The sequence below is a fragment of the Sceloporus occidentalis genome, unplaced genomic scaffold, assembly GCF_023333645.1.
Source record: "Sceloporus occidentalis isolate IW3139 unplaced genomic scaffold, rSceOcc1.0.p SCAF_138, whole genome shotgun sequence".
Taxonomy (NCBI): Eukaryota; Metazoa; Chordata; class Lepidosauria; order Squamata; family Phrynosomatidae; genus Sceloporus; species Sceloporus occidentalis.
The window spans coordinates 1,692,939-1,707,219 of NW_028317118.1; the positions used below are offsets into that span (position 1 = coordinate 1,692,939).

A 14,281-nucleotide genomic window follows, 5' to 3' on the forward strand; every position below is an offset into this window, starting at 1 on the left:
ACAATTCACAGTGTCAGCTGTGCAGTAACAGGGAATATATGGTGAACTTGCATCAAGTTCACCATCAACATCCGTGGACTGTGACTGGCATGTAAGAACTCTGATGCGATCCCAAGGTTCTTAGGCTGAACCTGAGCTACAACAGTATCCAAGAAAGGAAGAGTACCTGGTACTCAAAGGAAGGTGTGAGCCTGTAGTTGAGCATTTCCTGGTGAAAAACAGGAGTGATACTTCCAGACATTGGCGGAACAATCCACACCCAATCTGCAGGGCAGCCTCCCCGGCAGCGATATTCATTCTCCATGTGTTTGATGAAGGACTCAGTGGCGGAGTGATGGTCCACAATGGTCACTTTGTCACTCTGCGGAGGTAAACAGTTTCTTAAGTAAGAGAGGTGATAACAGCTTAAACCAGCCTGGTTCATGATCCTTCAGAATCTGGATGTGTTTCCCCTTAATCCCAGATACATGCAGCAGACAGAGCTTAGAATGTTCAAGTTACAAGTAATGTAATGCAATATGTTGTGTTTTCAAGTGGTTAAGAAGAGAACAATAACATTTGGAGAAGAAGCCCACCACTCAGCAGAATAAGAAGGCTAGCGTCTAAAAAAGCAGCTCAGCTGGCTTGCCACATTTGGAAGTAAGAAAATAATATACAATTGGCCCTTTGTATCCACAGATTCTTTTTCATGAATTCAACCATCTACAGCTTGAAAATATAACATATATATATATATATAAATTCCAAAAAGCAAACCTTGATTTTGCCATTTTATATAAGGGACACCATTTTATTATGCCATTATGTTTAATGGGATTTGGTCATGATATCCATGGGCGGGGGGGATATCAAGGGCCTACTGTATGTTATCATTGAAAGAAGAGAACAAGTCTAGAATTATCTAACTGCACCACTACTGGTACCTGCACTTCAGATGTTACCAAATGGAAACTGATACTACAGAACAATTTCCTGGTACCTGGAAGCTGTATAGGACAGCAATGTTGATCTCCACCAGTGCCTGGTCCTTCCAGAGTGATGAGGTTTTCCGCATATCCAAGTCCATCTTTTTGGCAACTTCCTGAATAACAAAAAACAGAGATGTATGAATTTGAGCTCTTATTCCTTTTGTGACTCTTGGCCACTCCAACCTTTCTCCGTAGATGTGTATTGCATTCCCTGGCATAGTTTCCATCTTACAATGAGTATAGAGAAATAGAGGTAGATACTTTACATCAGATCAGATTATTTCTTCATGTAGTATAATATTGTCTTTGACTGGCAAGAGACCTCCTGGGTATTAGGCACTCAAAGATGGTTCCCATCAAATGCTACTTGGTCCTTTGACTGGAGTTGTCAGGGATTGTGCCTTGAATGGTCAGCCTACAAAACAAGTGCTCTACCTCTGAAGCTATGGTTCCACATTACAGTAGTCCCATTATGTCATTAAAGGTAAGTTTAAAATAGTAGCAGATGCCACTATTAATCAGAAAATCCTGGCTGGAATTTCACTAGTGTGCATGACAAAAAAAATCTATACAATTGAAAAATGTGTATAAATGTATTCTAGACCATGCAGAAGTGCATAAAAATGCATGTATTTGGAAAAGTGTGTACTAAAATATACATGAATTTCTGTTCAGTAAGAAGGGAGAAGCAGTCTTGCAAGATGGGAAACTGGATGGGAGGAGTGTTCTGGTGGGATTCTGAAGTATATCAAAGAACAAAATGAACAGATTTCTTCAGTAATATAACCAACTTGCTTTAAAGAGTTATCATAAACATTACAACTATGTGAAGTCTGTAAATTGTTTCTGCATGCTAAAAAGCAGTATGCAAAAGCCAATTGCTACCTCTAGGATATTGTAGCGAGAGTTGTCGCAGTAATCACGGACACCAATCTCAGTGCCCATATACCAGCCACTGAAGGGGCAGGCTGAGAACTCCAAGCCTCCAATTTCAAGCAGCATGTTGGAAACTGCTGGTAAGCCATACCACTGCAGCCCCAAGTCTTTAAACCAGGCAAACCTGCAAAGGAGAAGACAGCACAAACAGTTTGAACACAAATGGATTTCATGTTACTAGAAAGAAGCTGGATCTCTCAACTACCTAAAGGCCATCTTGTCTTGTGAGAAGTTCAGCAAGGCACCCACCATTCTAAATCTACCAGTGGGGCTCAGTCAAAACATAACAACACCCAGTTTTTTTGTGCTTCGGGTACTGGATGTAGATAGCAGACAGCTGCTGAAGGATGATACTTAAAGAGTTGCAGCAGAATTTGGGGCCAACTTCCAGAATCCCACAGCCACCAAAAAGTATCATCTGCAAACTCTGGGTTGCAGAACAGGGCTGTCCAACCTTTTCAGAATTCAGGCCCATGTTTTAATGCTGGCTTGGAGGTCAGGCATGTTCACACACAGAAACATTCACACTGCATGCACATAACCCAGCAAACGTCTTTCCAGACTAGAGGGGGAATGTAAAGCCATCTTTCTATTCTCTCTGCCCCCCCCCCCCCAAATCCAAATTTGCAATGAGGAAGCAGAAAGGCCTATGTAAATATTTGGGTAGTGAGTAGAAAGCCTGTTCTCTACTCGCTTCATAACAGTCTGGACAGATATCACTCTTTCCCCGCTGTTAGAATCAGCAAGGAAAGAGTGATCAGTATGGAACCAGTGCACACACAGAAGTATACTGGCCACAGAGCAGGAGCCCTTTCCAGGCCCTAGGGTTGCCCACACTAAGAATTTTAACTCCGCAAAAGACCTAGGAGGGCTTGAGATTTACTCAGTAGTTCTGTGAGATGTGTTTTTACTTACTTGGGGTGCCTTATTGGTATTTCCAGCACTAGCTCAGGTGGGATTTCAAAAAGCTCTGGATCATTGCCATTGGCCTGGAGAAGGAGTGGCAGGACATCGAAGCGGCCCCTTGGTGCTTTCCACCCTTGCTGTATGCAGATCTGTATCCAAAAAAGAGTACAGGCCAAGTGACTATCCATGGAGCAAGAGGAGACCACCAGCAGCTCATTTTATATGGCTGGTTAAGGTCAAATATCTAAAAAGGAACAACTCTCTCCAGTTTTCAGGGCAAATCGGAAAGTGTGTCAGAGAGCTTCCTTTCTCCCTCATTCTATCAGACTGTGAAAAAGCACTAGTTTCTTTGGAATATTTGGTCCTATTCAGTCATGTAGGCCTTCTCCCCTTCATAACCTAAATAATATGTTTGTCTTTGCCCGCTTCTGAGGCTGAGAGAGTGTGATTTGCTAGGTGCTATAGGCTATATTTCAGAGGAACTAACTGCAAAACTATCCCTAAGAAAACCCTATGAAATTTATGGAGTCATCATAAGTCGATAGGTGACTTGAAGGCGAACACACACACATAAAAAATTTGATCCTATTTCTGTTGTTCATTTTGGTTCCTTTTACAAAATTATGCATATATTTTAGTTTTAATTGAAATGCTGTGATTTTGGCTGACATTTTGGATTACCTTATTTCCATTTTCTTAACATTCAAGTATTGCAAAAGACTGTTTCATAAACCAAACTGTGAGTCATTTAATGCTGTGCATGTAAAACCATTCATTCCATAAAGTGTTTGTATTGATTTTGTATTGTTGTCTAAAGTAACCTTCAATTGGTTGTCATGGTGTAATTTTTCATTCTGGGCTTCTAAAAACATTGGGAAGATGCTATACCTAAGATATGTTACCCCGAATATGATCTTGCCCTCAAAATTATACTAACATTGACTGAGCAAGGTGGCTCTAAGAACAACCTTACTCTGACAGAGTTGGGGAGAAATAGCTTCAAAACTTGGGAAATCTCTCAACAAAGACATAATTCTGCTGGGTCTAAAACAGAGAGAAATTTGAATCCCTCTTTCTTACATACTAACCTCAGTCAGCTCCACATTAGCTGGGTCTCCCAGGATGGTGCCATCCATTTGCTTGTAACCAGCATAGCGGATCAGTTGGGAATTCCAGACTCTGAAGTCATGTTTGCCATCTGTCTTCTGGGGGAATATGGTGATGGCAGACCTAGGAGGACAGAAGGTAAAATTCAACTATAAGCCATGGAACTTCAATCATGGACTCTGCAGAGATGTAGGGAGCCTCATTCTCTTGCCTATGCAACCCGCAGGTAATGTGACAGGTTAGCATTCAGGCAACGTTCTCCTTCCAACAGTCATGGACCTAGTTGCCCCTGAACTGATCAATATGTTTGCCGTAACACTCCAGCCTATAGCTTTGGCGGCTCGACATAACATAACATACAGAAAGTAGTTCAGCTCAGACACCAGGCTTACTGACTCTTTAAGAACTAGGTAAGCATCTACCACATTTCTGGACAATTTCCACAACCCCTTCCTGTTGACAACATTGGTTGGGACCTCTGGCCGGTTATGTCCAAAACATCTGGAGGGCCAAATGTTTCCCATTCTGGACTACTGTTTAGCTTGGTGTCAGACTCTGAATTAGTGCAGTCCCCAATATTTTTGGTTTCCCCCCTACTGTCCATTCCAAGGTTTGAGTGGCAAAAATGTAGCTGCCTGTGAAAGAAAAGAGGGAAAATGAGAGCTTTTCAGAAAACTCTTGTGATGGAATACAGGTATATCTCTCTTCTTGCTCTCTTACTTAAGTAAGGTGGCTGAGAGGGGTGTGGACTCCCTTTAAAGGTTTGTTTTTTGTTTGCTTTGCAGCTTCTTCTGCAGTACTTTCAGTTTCCTGGGAAGATATTATGCCCTGACTTTCTCTCTGAGCATTTCAGGCAGCCTGGTTGGCTGGGAGGCTGCTGGAAGAACACCAGAGAGTGCTGGAGGATGTTTTACTTCATTTCATAATGTTATCCATGTAAGAGAGCAAGAAAAAACAATTCCCTGCTCAGTCTTCAAAGATTTTCCTCAACATTCTCTCCTCTCCACTCCCCAAAAAGCAGAAGAAAAATACAATTCATTTTTTCAGTGAACATAACTTTTGTGAGATGGCAGAGAAAGGGGTTGGGTACATCTAAGTGCATCTGAATATTTTCCTGTGGGCTATCTTTCACTTTAGTTGTCCTTACCAACATCCTGTCCAGCCCATTACATATGCCTGGATGCTTCCATTACTCCAGACCATTATTTACACTGGCTGTGGCTGATGAGAGTTAGAGTCTAATAATATTTGCAAGTCTACAATTTCCCATGTCTGGCTTACATATACCACATACCTGAGATTCCCTTTGTTAGTGGCATACTTTATGTGGTTGCAAATGTAATTGAACATCCCATGGGCAGTGGTGCAGTCACGGGCATCAAACACCTGAAAGAAGTCAAGGGGAAATAGATTCAAGTGAAGGGCAACAAAGATGGAGAGGCTTAGAGATGGCTGAGACGGAACAACACACTTCAAGTTCCAAAAGATGAGGGCAAAGGCATGTGTTTTGCTGTCCCAGTGGGTACAACTAAATGTAAAGGGCTTAAGTTACAGGAAGGGTTTTTTTTTTTTTGGATAAATGGCTTAATGGTAATTTGGAGCCAATAACCTGGGTCTGTTCCCCTTTGAGTCAATGATGGAGAATTATCTGTTGAGATACTCTAGCTAGAGATCTCCTGTACCAAGCAATGAATGCTTATAAAGCTCTCTCCAACCCTTTGATTATACCACCTGAAGAATTCTGAATCCCTCTAGATTTAAATCAACTTCTTCAAACCTTCTGGGAGAGCAAACTTACATCTGGACCAGAAGTCTCCCTGAAGTTACAGTACTTAGCTCTGTGCAATAATCTTGCCATAATCTTCCTAAAGTATGTGCATTGTATGCACTCTCCATCACCTGTGTGCAAGGCAACCACTTCCTCACCTGAAGCTTGGACCACTGAATCCTGCCCACACAACGGGAAGCGTTGCGCCAGGCATGCTTGGCTCCATAGATCAGCTCTGTATCTCGCAGCTGGTAAGTGTCAGTAGCTTCAATCTCCTTAGTCACTTCCTCCAACCTCTCTATGTGGGCCTTGGATCCAAACCTGCCAGTGTGGAGAAAGAAGCCAGCGGCTTTTACCAGAACCAACATGCTAGGCAAAACTGAGCAGAACTATATAAATGTACAATCCCATTTTCAACACATGCATGCACATCAGAGCTTGAGAAAGTAACTTTTCTCAACTAGAATTCCCAGAATTCCCCAGGTAGCACAGCCAGTGACAACATAGCCTAGCTCTAGTAATTTTTCTAAGCTCTGATACAAATATAAACAAACAGGTGCATCCAAAAGAGGATAGACATGAAAAATCTGACAATCAGAATAACAATAAGCTGTCTCACAAATTCTGTGTTCCTGTCACAAGAAAGCTAGTTCAGTTTGCAAAAATCTAGATGGTTTCTGGGGCAGAGGTATCTTTGGTCTGCCAACTGAGGCCCAGACTATCCACCCAAAAGACTTGCCTCTTGATTGAGGAATAGTACTGATCAATGAATTCTTTAGCCAGTGGAAGCAGCTGGTCTTTTGTCCTGACTTCTTCTGGCCTTCGGACATGCTGGGAAGGTATCATAATGGAGCCCATACAGACCTGCTCACTACAGGGTGTCACCTGAAAGATTCAAGGCAGAAGACCACTTAATATCCATCTTGGTTACTTGCTGTGAGGACCTATTTTTCTAAACTAAAAAGACCCCAATGTGACTTTTCCCTGTAGAAGAGTTGCACGAGCCCCTGATTATTTTCTTTGCCTTTCTGCATCTTTTCCATCTCTACAGTATTATTTTTTGAGATCCTACAAACCAGAACTGTTCACAGTATTCCCAGCCCGATCCCATTACAGACTGGTATAAAGGCATGATGATATTGCTAGTTTCATTTTCACCTCCTTTCTTAACAATCCTCATCTTTTTCGCAGCTGCAAGCATCCTGGATCGACATTTTTCTTCTCTTTTCTTTGGATGTTTTCCACCACAACTGCTATTTGCATGTTAAAGAAAGCGTACATTTTAAAGAAACACGCCTCTCACATTACATCTAGTCTGGGCCTATGTTCTTCAGTTCATTCATGTTCATTCATTCCCATCTTTACTGATGTTTCACCAGTCCTGGTGCATGTGTCCTTGTGTGTGTGCTGATAAAACAGCGTAAGCACCTCCTTGATAATGACAGTGCATATGGTCGGATCAGGATGTTTTGTGCGAGACATTCTTTTTTTGCAGGAGCATACATGGTGTCAGCAAAAGATAGCATAAAGAAAACCTTGATGCAAATCGTATAGAGATTTGCATTGAAGTGGCTGCTTTTATAAGCATTTCTTTATGCACATGAGCATGTCAGTAACATGGTTTGGGGTGCAGAGGAGAAGCTGGAAATAAATGGAAGAAGTGAGCCCTGCTGGAGCTTACTGATCGTCCAATTTCACAAGTAACATTTTAGAAATTCTGCTAGTTAATCTGGAATTTAGAAAGCAAGGCAAATGTACATAACCAACAAAGAAAGTAAAGGGGGGATGCTTTTGCCTGTTATTTGGACTAGTGTATCTAACATCCTTAGGACAGGTGCTAGAGCCTCAGTGCCCTGACAGTGGCAGAGTCTGTTGCTGATACCTGCCCTAGGAGTGAAGCAATTGGCTCAATCTACTTTTTCATTTTCCTACAATACCCTTGATCTAGCATCGTACCAGAACATTCTGGGAAAGTGGAAGGTGGCACTTTCTGCCTGAAGCAAAAAACAAGCAAGCATCTTTCTATTCCATGTAAGGAAGCTAACCACATTTACAGTTCAGTATTACCTCTACATTGCCTCCTCCACTCCAGGTTGCAGGGCATACACAGTGCCATGTTTCAATACCCTACAGAGCTGCTAATGATCTCATGGGGGTGCCAACTTTTCCGATTTCATGGTACCAAAAACCAGCTGCTTAAAGCATTATCATACCGCCAGCCTAGTATCTGGCAAGATATGTCTAGAAAATGTTGGTCTAATCATGTCATCTCACTTACCATGGTACTCTTTAGATGCAAAGTATCGTTCAGCACAGAGCCACTCTCCCAGTTCCTCACTTTTGCAAAGCGTGGGCACTTGGAAGGGCTTCCATTCACCAAAGTCTTGGTTGGTGATTGCCGTCCTGAGGGTGGCATCTGGGTGGGTGGGGAGGAAAGGGAAGAGAACACAATATTAAACCACTACATCCCATCTGGTTAGAGATAAGCTAATATGTAGGAGTGATGCCACCGCTCAAGCTTTGAAGCTGGCAAAGAGCACAAAAAGTGCAGCAATCAGAGAATTTTGTTGCCATCTTTCTCAGATTCTTTGTCCTCAAGACTGCAGAGACAAGCTTGAAAGTGTAGGTGGAAATGCCCACTGAAGATCTAGATGACTCATGGCAACCCTAATCATGGGTTTTTCTTGCCAAGACTTGTTCAGAGGAGGTTTGCCAGTGCTTTCCCCTGAGGCTGAGAGAGTGTTTATTGCCCAAGGTCACCAAGTGAGTTTCTGTGACCAAGCGGGGATTCGAACCCTGATCTCCTGAGTCTAGTCCAATGTTCAAACCACTACACCACTCTGGCTCTCTTACCCAGCCAAAAAGAGTGTTTTTTCTGGGTGGGTCAACTCAACTCAACACAACTCTGGTAGCGTAGTGGTTAAATGCGGGCAATGCTGCCACAATGTTGTGAGTTTGATCCCAGGGCGCCAAGGTTGACTTAGCCTGCCATTCTTTTCGTAGGTCAGTAAAATGAGTATCCAGCTTGTTGGGGGCAATTGGCTTACGCATTGTAAACCTCTTAGGGAGTGCTGAAGCACTATGAAGCAGTACAGAAATGCAAATGCTATTGCTATTGCTACAACTGGACATCCTTCCTAGCATCTTTCTCTTTTTACAGAGTCTTGTAAATTTCAAGGGATAATTTACCACACACACATACACAAAAAGAATCGCAATTTACAAAGGAAGCCTAAAGCGTTGTGTTGGCTGGACCACAAGAGGCCAAAGCTCTCCTTTTGCCACCTCACCCCTGCCAGCCTTGCTGCATGTCAAATCACACGTCCCCTCTTTTCCCTGAATTGGGCCAATAGGGGGGAAATAGAAAGATTAAATTCAGCCACTGGAGGTCTGCATCCATTATTCAAGAAGACATTTACAAGGGAGCCTGTTAACAACTTTTTACTAGCAAACCTCCTGCAATGATTACACATGTCTGGGGTGGAGTGTGGGAACGCATGACTTATGGCCTTCCAAGCATGTGTCTTGACTGCTTTGCTCTGCTAAACAAAGAAAAATGGGACCAGGAGGTGGAAAGTTCATACTGATATAGCAGCAGCAAAGGTGGGGAGGGAAGGGAGTCCCTGGCATTTTTATTTTTCCAGAACTGATTTCAAGCAGGCTGTAGACACATGGGCTGAATTCACACTGCAGAAGTAATTCATTTTGACACCACTTTAAGTGCCATGGCTCAATGCTATGGAAGAATTATCAAGTCCAAGGATTCCTTGAGAGATGCCAGTTTAATTTTGCAGTGTGGCAGCAAAAATAAAGTGTAAGCAGTGGCTGTTGGGGTGGTGGCGAAGTTACTTAGAGATTGAGTTGGAACTTGAAAGGTGCTATAACCTATCCCTCAAATAGGTTCAACAAACTGGGTATGTCTTTTCAAGTTGGGACTCAAACCCAGAGGAGATGCGACATTCCCACGGACCTGGAAGCCACCTGCCATCACTTGCTATAAGGAAAGGAGGATTAAAAAGAAGAAAAATGAGGGTTGCAATTCCAGGGAAGGGAGGAGCTGCTATAAGAGCAGCTTAAATATCTAAGCCTTAAAAAGAGGAGCGGATTTTAGAACTCCTAACATGGAAAGAAATTAAGCCTCAATGCAGAAGGGCATAAAGTGGCTTACGGAATAGAGCCACACGCTTAGCAGGGAACATGCCAGCAAGAAATCCCCCAAAAGGTAAAAGACACTGCAAGGGGAACTGTCTCTTTGAACTCGCTCAGATAAATTTGCTTATGAAAGGGACCTTTCACAAACTCTTTTCCAACCTGGCACCTTGCAGATGGGCTGGAGTACAAATCCCATCGCTCCTGGACCACATCCAGGGTGGGATGATGGGAGCTGTAGTCCAAAAGCATCTCCAGGTTGGGAATGGCTGTCCTACACCTTTCCATACAGTACTTTCCCCCCTCACTCTCTTCTCAAGGGAAGCCTGAGGCAACACTTCAACGTTCAGAATCTTTCTTCATTGATTCCAAGTACGTTCTGAAGGCCACTCCAGCAAACGCCAAAGGTCCCTGACATTCCCCTTAATCTATATTGGTGAAGAGGGTTTGTGCCCTCAGAGCGCCTCTCTCTGCGCCTTTAGAATTGTGTGTTGTGGACTGGAGGCACTGTGCTATATCTCACCATCTTGTCCAAGCAGACAGCACAAGAGGCAAGACTTTATTGGCGGTGGTCTTCAGCATTTTAGCTGGAAACTCACTAAATTCTAAATGCAAATACTACAGGGTAACTGCTCCTGCAAGTGTATACTGATTTGGGAAACGTGCATCTTGGAATTTCTTGCGGAAAGGTGAACCGAACGAAATTCTTCTCCATAGGGTTTCCTTTGGCCAAAGTCACTGCTTTACTGTTTAACTGAACAAACAGCTTGGCTTTACAGTCTGATGTTTCCTGTGTGAACTTTTCCCCTCAAGTGCAGGGAAAATATAAATTTATTATTTCCCCCCTACATTGTTTCAGGCTTCTTCATAGTGTTCCTAGTCTTTATATAGCACAGCTTGGCAGAGAAAGAGCCATGCAAAATGTTTCCATTTGAGCTGTAGCTGGGTGGGGCAGGGCAGGGAGCCAGACAGGAGCTGAGCGATTGTGGCACGAAAGGAGAAACTGAAGGGAAGAGGACGGAAAACAGGGGTGGGAAAACTTTTCGCTTGCAGAGTTTGGAAAGACAACTTGTATAATCTCTTACCATTAGGCTGGGTTGGTTGGGGCTTCTGGGAGTTAAGTCCAAAACATCTGGAAAGCCAAAAGTTCCTCACTCCTTAGTTACGGGAGTTAAGAACTGTCTAGGTCAAAAGATGACTTAGGTTGCATCTGCATTGCAGGAAAAAAACCCCAGTTTGACACCATTTAATAATAATAATAATAATAATAATAATAATAACAATTTTAACTGTGAAGGCTGAATGCTATGCAGCTCTGGGAACTGGAGTTTTGTGAGACATTTAACCTTCTCCGCAGAGAGCTTTGGTGCCACAACTACAATTCCCAGAATTCCTTAGCACTGAGCCCTGGCAGTTAAAGTGGTGTCAAGCTGGATTTGTTCTGCACTGCAGACGCAACCTTAGTTATTGTCCTTCTAAGGCATCGGAAATTATTTTGGGGGTGCAGGGAGAGCCAAGTAAATCTGCAGCAAGCGACAACAATGTCTCATGGCATCTTAAAACCTTTACAAATTTACTACATCAAACTGGATGATCTAACGAAGCAAGATGTTTGGGAGTTGCAGGACAGATAAAAGGAACTAAGTCTTTATTAGCACAGTTAAACTAGAGAATTTGCTTTTACAAGATGCTGCGACAGATGTCAACTTGGATGGCTTTAAAAAAAGATGAGACAAATCCTTGGAAAATAAAGTCCCAGTATGCCACCAGTAGCCACAGCCTCTCGACACAACAGTTGGCCACCAACAGTACAAAATGATGGGCTAAGTAAGACTTTAATCTGATCTAGAAGAACTATTCTTATATGCATATAGATGTGACATTCTCTGCCCAGAAGCTCAAACAACACAAAGCAGGAGAAATGGGTTTGCACTTCCCAACTTTTCTGTAAAGAAGCTGAGGATGCTCTGATAAACTGGAGGGAGGAGAGGGAAGCAGGAGCAGAATACGGGAAGGGTTTTTTAAACCTTCCTCGCCTCATGTTCCAAGGGAAATCCATCTTTTCCTGAAGCTACAATTAGCCTTAGGAGGGAAGTTCTCATGGGGGCCAAACAATGGGAGGATTTTGAACACAGAAAGCTTCCCAAAATGCTATCAAACTGTTCTTTCACCTTTGACCACAGGAGGCGTTGCTGTACTTTGTGCTATATGGCTAGGAGATATATAACAGAACTAATCCTCCAGGTTCATCGTGTAGAAAAATGGCTATATTCCTTGGGCAGGGATGCTTAACAGCAGCCAGCAAAAGCAAACAAGGCCAGAATGAGATAAAAAACAAACCGAGATTTTTCAGAAGGATAGAATTCAGAGACATAGCCATGTTAATCCTGAATGTCAGTTTGCAAAGGGATCTTGTAGCACCTTTGAGGCTAACAACATAGAAGAAGTTGTAGCATAAGCTTTTGCAGATTTGGTCTCCTTCCTCAAATGCACAAAGTGAAAAACACCATGCACCTGAGGAAGCAGACCAAGTGTACAAAAGCTTATGCTACGACTTCTTCTACATAGTCTCAAAGGATCCCCCTGCATACTAGATTTTCCAGGTCACATCACATCACATGCTGTATAACACCCAGTTCCTAGGGAGAAAAACACGAAGCCCAGTACTCAGCCCATGTAGTGGCCAAGGTGCTTTGGAAAACCTAGGAGAAGCAATGGCTCATACACTGCGAGCAAGTATATTGGAAGGCGATAGATTCACATTCTCAGCGCTTATTTAATAGTATACAAGCAATATACTGAATTCACTTGCACCTTGTCTGAGATGATATCCAGCACTAGCCCAGTGCTTCTTGAATTTTATCCCTCCAGATGTTTGGCATTTCAACTCCCCGCCATCTTGACGATTGACTGGGCCTTCCAGAAGCTGAAGTCCAAACATATGAAGGGCCAAAGGAAAGACTACCTTCACGACCTCTACTTTTTATCACCTACCTGGTCCTTCTCGGATGTGGTGTTGCTCACTCCAGTGGATGTCTCAGTCTTTTCCCACAGGTCACTGAAGACTCGCTCATTCTCCATGCCAGCTGGCAATGCCTTTGGTGACTTTTGGTCTACTTCTTGCAAACTGGGGAAGGAGAAATAAAAACGTAACAATCCATCGCTCAGCAGGAGATGAACTATCACTAGTCTCTATGCAGGCAGGTATGAGGCATGGACCAAGCAGGGTGGACATCTTGTTTTGCAGGGAAGGACCTCCCTGCTCACTCCACTGGCTGCCACTGTATGCAGGCTGAGCTTCATCAAGGGACCCATAAACTTTGAAGGAGAGAGAGCCCAAATTGTCTGCTATTCATGGCCCCATACAGACAGGCCAAAATAAAGCTGTTTCGGGTCACATTGGAGGTACGCTGTTTAAATGATACATGCATACTAAGAATCTGGGTAGCCCCGCCAAAGCCACAATCCAGTCCTAAGGACTAAAGTGCAGCTTTGGTGCAGCTTCCGGACTCTTAGTACGAATGCATCATTTAAACACCATACCTCCAAAGTGACCTGAAGCAGCTTTATTTTGACCTGTCTATATGGGGCCCATGTTTCCCTTTAGAAGTACCTTTTGCAAAAGCCTATGCTCAGGGGAAAATAAAGCCAAGGGATCATCCTTCCTGGATCTAACCAGGCTAATTTTTGCCCCGCTTTGCATATACAGTCGCCCCTCCGTTCTCACAGACTTGAGGTTGGCAGTCTTGAATATTCACTGAGGGGTGACCTCAGTTATTTTCAATGGGGCATGCCCTTACAGCACGTGCCCTGCGCATGCTCACAAGCACATGCTCCATTCAAGGCTATGGGGCTTGAATATTGGCGAGTCTCTGTTTTCGCAGAATGGGTGGGTCTGGATTGGATCTCCTGCGAAAACAGAGACATAGAACCTATGGGTTAATGTTTATTATATTAAATGACTGAAGCCAAAATCTAGTCTCACTACTACCATTTTTGAGCAAGGTGATCGAGAGAGCAGTCGCCAATCAACTACAAGCAGTCTTGGAGGAAATGGATTTTCTGGATCCATTTCAAACCGGATTCAGGACAGGATACGGAGTTGAGACTGCCATGGTCACCTTAGTCCAGTACTTCTCAAATAGTGGGGCGCCCCCCCAGGGGGGGTGTGAGGCTCCATAAAGGGGGGCTCGTTTGACCAATTTTATAGACAAATGATACTATTTACAGTCGCGCGGGGGGCACGAAATGTTTTCTTCTTCCTAGGGGGGGCATGACAGAAAATAATTGAGAAGCACTGCCTTAGTCGATGATCTCCGTCTAGGCATCGACAGGGGAAGTGTGACCCTGCTGGTGCTCTTGGACCTCTCAGCAGCCTTCGATACCATTGACCACGGTATCCTTCTGGAACGCCTGAGGGAGTTGGGTATTGGAGGCACTGCATTGC

The 14,281-nt window shown here is 43.5% G+C and overlaps 1 protein-coding gene across 7 annotated transcripts in view; it reads right to left on the bottom strand.

Annotated features, from left to right (window-relative positions):
- LOC149281165 (nitric oxide synthase 1-like) overlaps positions 1 to 14,281 on the bottom strand; it is a 127,945-nt gene that overhangs the window by 26,003 nt on the left and 87,661 nt on the right. For all 7 annotated transcript variants that reach the window (XM_089499722.1, XM_089499721.1, XM_089499728.1 and 4 more), the window contains 10 exons: positions 12,829 to 12,961; positions 7,964 to 8,101; positions 6,425 to 6,570; positions 5,844 to 6,006; positions 5,212 to 5,303; positions 3,899 to 4,040; positions 2,820 to 2,959; positions 1,854 to 2,028; positions 980 to 1,081; positions 167 to 361 (listed from right to left, as the gene is read on the bottom strand). In XM_089499722.1, the coding sequence (XP_089355848.1) occupies positions 167 to 361; positions 980 to 1,081; positions 1,854 to 2,028; positions 2,820 to 2,959; positions 3,899 to 4,040; positions 5,212 to 5,303; positions 5,844 to 6,006; positions 6,425 to 6,570; positions 7,964 to 8,101; positions 12,829 to 12,961 (1,426 nt within the window). The remainder of the gene's footprint in view (positions 1 to 166; positions 362 to 979; positions 1,082 to 1,853; positions 2,029 to 2,819; positions 2,960 to 3,898; positions 4,041 to 5,211; positions 5,304 to 5,843; positions 6,007 to 6,424; positions 6,571 to 7,963; positions 8,102 to 12,828; positions 12,962 to 14,281) is intronic.